This window comes from Stomoxys calcitrans, chromosome 3, assembly GCF_963082655.1.
Source record: "Stomoxys calcitrans chromosome 3, idStoCalc2.1, whole genome shotgun sequence".
In the NCBI taxonomy this organism is placed as follows: domain Eukaryota; kingdom Metazoa; phylum Arthropoda; class Insecta; order Diptera; family Muscidae; genus Stomoxys; species Stomoxys calcitrans.
In genome coordinates, this window is record NC_081554.1 from 156,841,156 (window position 1) to 156,844,642 (window position 3,487).

General features: G+C 39.6%; 1 protein-coding gene across 1 annotated transcript; it reads left to right on the top strand.

Annotated features, from left to right (window-relative positions):
• The first annotated feature begins 419 nt into the window (after window positions 1-419).
• LOC106089513 (uncharacterized) lies at window positions 420-2,310 on the top strand. Its single transcript, XM_013255360.2, has 2 exons — window positions 420-497; window positions 574-2,310. The coding sequence occupies exons 1-2, from the start codon at window positions 482-484 to the stop codon at window positions 2,244-2,246; spliced, it is 1,689 nt and encodes a 562-aa protein (XP_013110814.2). The 5' UTR covers window positions 420-481; the 3' UTR covers window positions 2,247-2,310.
• The last annotated feature ends 1,177 nt before the right edge of the window (window positions 2,311-3,487 follow it).

The window sequence follows — 3,487 nt, forward strand, 5'->3', positions numbered from 1 at the left end:
AGCGATCTATAGTGAAGGCTGTATGTGAATCGCCCCCGCCAAACGTGTTTTATTTTTTAACAGATCGTTCGGTTATCCCGCATCTCTGCAAAGAATTACTCATTTTCAGAAGTATATGAGTCAGTATGCTTCGTTGTCATTGTTTCCACATTGATAAAATATATACCGAAATTCAAATCAATGACATTTTTGAAATCATGCAACATTGAAAGTTCATTAGAATAATTTGAACACATACCATGGATGATAGATGAAGAGCAGATAATGATTTGCCATCGCCATGATGATGGTAATGAAAACAGCATTGAAGTCCAAAGGCAACAATGAGAATGTTTGGCTGCGCAAAATACAATTCAAATTGATAAGATTTTTATTAATGATCTGCAATCGAACTTAGGTAAATTAATTTTGATTTTCAGACTTTTTAGGTTCGATGTATAAATGGCTTTGAATTGTGGCATTTGCTTTAAATATCGAAACGATGAGAGTCTTAGGCGGTAAGGTTTTTTTTTTCGTGTGAACTTTTAGTTTGTATGGTGGAAAAAATAATAAAAAAAAAAATTTCTTTTGCAGTATTAGTTTTTATCGCCTTTGCGGCAGCATCCAATGCCGCCTATTCTGGAAAATGGCAAAATATCCTTTATGCCCGTTATGTGTGCTCTTCAAAGCCCAATGGTTACAGGACATTAGTACCGGGAAGCTGTAGCCAGTTTTATGAGTGTCAATTTGGCCGTTCCCTGTTGCGTTCGTGTCCCCATTATTTTGATGGCACCAAGAGAGAATGTGTTATCTTCAATCCAGGATGTGTGGAGTCATTCGAAAATCTTGCCAAGGATACTGAAGTTTTGCCAGAAATTAAGGCCACTACAGTGGCCCCTAGCGCCAGCATTGCCTTTGAATTAGTTGCAAATCCCTTTACTAAGGATCATCCTAGGATAAGCAAATACTTGGAAACCATTTGTCATGCTAAGGCCGATGGTACCCTTCTGTCCTCCCTGACACGTTGCAATGAATTTTATCGCTGTCATCAAGGTAAGGTAACAATACAAAGCTGTGGCGAACGATATTTCAATCCAGAGAGAGAGGTATGCGATTTACCCAAGCACACCAAGTGCCTTGTCAAAAATCCAACGGAGGAGGGTGCTACAGATTTGGTGGATGTTAATACAGACAAGGCAGTTGACTCAAAGGAAGATTTGAGCGAAAAGAAAAATAATAAATTGTATTTAAAAGTCATTTGCCTGACCAAACCCAATGGCTTTTACTTGGCCTCCTTTACTAGTTGCAATGAGTACTACATTTGCAGCATGGGCCAGGCGATAGTTAAAACGTGCGGAGACAACTACTTTGATAGCCACACGGGTAGTTGTGGTTTGCCCGAAAACACCAAATGTATCTTGAAATCTCACCAAGAAGAGAAGGAAGAAGTTGCCAAGCCCATAACTGAGGAATCAGAACCCGAAATTCCCAACATTAAGGAAACTGACTCGAAGCACACTGTGTCTAGCATTGAACTGTATAAGCGTTACGTTTGTCGTGACAAACCCAATGGCGTGTTCATTATATCTCTGGAGAAATGCAATGAATTTTATGTCTGCGAAGATGGTACGGCCCAGGTTCAAAGCTGTGGTGAACTTCATTTCAATAGTCTAAAGGGATCCTGTGATTTAGCAGAGAATAGTCACTGTCTTTTGGAACAAAAACAAAAGAAAGCAGCCGCAGTAGCGGGAGCTGCAGCAATGCTTGCCAAACCATCAAGCATTAGCCTGTACGAGACCTTTGTTTGCCGCAATAAGTCGGATGGCCAATTTTTGGTATCCTTGGAAAAGTGCAATGAGTATTATATATGCCAAAAAGGCCTTGCGGTAGTACACAGCTGCGGTGATCTATACTTTAACATTGCCAAAGGTGTCTGTGATTTGCCACAGAATACACGGTGCAGCTTAGGCCAAGCTCCAGCAGAAGACAATGATCCTAAAACTTCTGTTGCTGGCAGTGACACGCATTCTGCAACATATGGAACCTCGGATATGAAAATACCTGCAGAGGATTTATATCACCGTTTTGTATGCCGTGGAAAACCCAATGACTTCCTGCTGGCATCCTTGAAGAGCTGCAACGAGTATTATGTATGCCGCGATGGCATAGCTCTGACACAAAACTGTGGAAAGAAATACTTTAATGCGGCAAAGGGTATTTGTGATATGCCGGAGAATACGGAATGTAAATTGAGCAAGCGTAAATAAAGTTGAGCAATTTGATCTCAAATTGTCACAATGATTTATGGTGTTAGTAACAGGCGAGAGTTGCCATATTTTTCAAAATGAATAAATCATCTTTTCTTAATAATAAATGTCTAAATAAAAAGTCATCAGTAGGTGCTTACAACTGCACCTAATGTTTGTAAGCACCTAATTGAAACGCCTCACATTATTGATGCTTGTGAACCAAAAGATAAGCGAATGAAGCTGGAAACATCTAAAAGCGTATTAAGTTCGGCCGGGCCGAATCCTATATACCTTCCTCCATGGATGGCATATGTCAAGATATTTGCCTGATATTAAAGACAAACAAAGGATAATGGGTAAGAAATGCTATGCTATTTGTGCTATATCAGATTATGGACAGCTTCGGACCAAACTCAGACCCATTGTGCAACATTTCATCCAGTTCGGATAATGGATAGAAATTGCTATGGAACTATTTCAGATTATAGACCGATTAGGGCCAAACTCAGTTTGGATGATGAAGTCCATAGGCTAAAAATTGCGACCTATAAGGGTTCAGAATGTGAAATCGTTAGATAGGTTTATGTGGGAGTTAATCAAAGATATTGACCGATACCATATTTGGCACGTATGTTGAAGGTCACATGGGAAACCATTGCACAAAGTTTCTGGCAAATAGTGCTCCCTCTAGAGGCCCGATCTTCAATCTTGACTTCTTAAGTCTATCGAGGATGCAATTCCTTTCCGATTTCACTGAAATTTTGTTATGATTTCCAAGAACTGTGCTAAGTATAATCAAAATATAGAAGCCATATAAACAGATTTCGGATATTGATTCTTGAGCCTCTAGAGGGCGCAACTGTTATCTTATTTGGCTGAAATTTTGCATGAATTGTTTTATTATGACTTCCAACAACTGTGGGCGCCATTATTATCCGACTTGGCTCAAATTTTGTATGGGGTGTTTTATTGTGACTTCGAACAACTGCGCTAAGTATGGTCCAAAATTTGATGTGGTTGCCATGTAAGCCGATCTATTACCTTGACTTCTTGACAGTTTGCATTTATTATCCGATTTGACTGAAATCTTATATATAAAAATCAATTTGTGTTTGTTTGTACGTTTGTTTGTTTGTGCAGATGGTGCATAATGATCGCGTGGTGAAAATAGGGTACTACATTTTTTGATATCTGAAGGGGGGGGCGGACCCTCCCCCTTAATCTAATTTTCAGAAACGCCAGATCTCGGAGATGGGTGG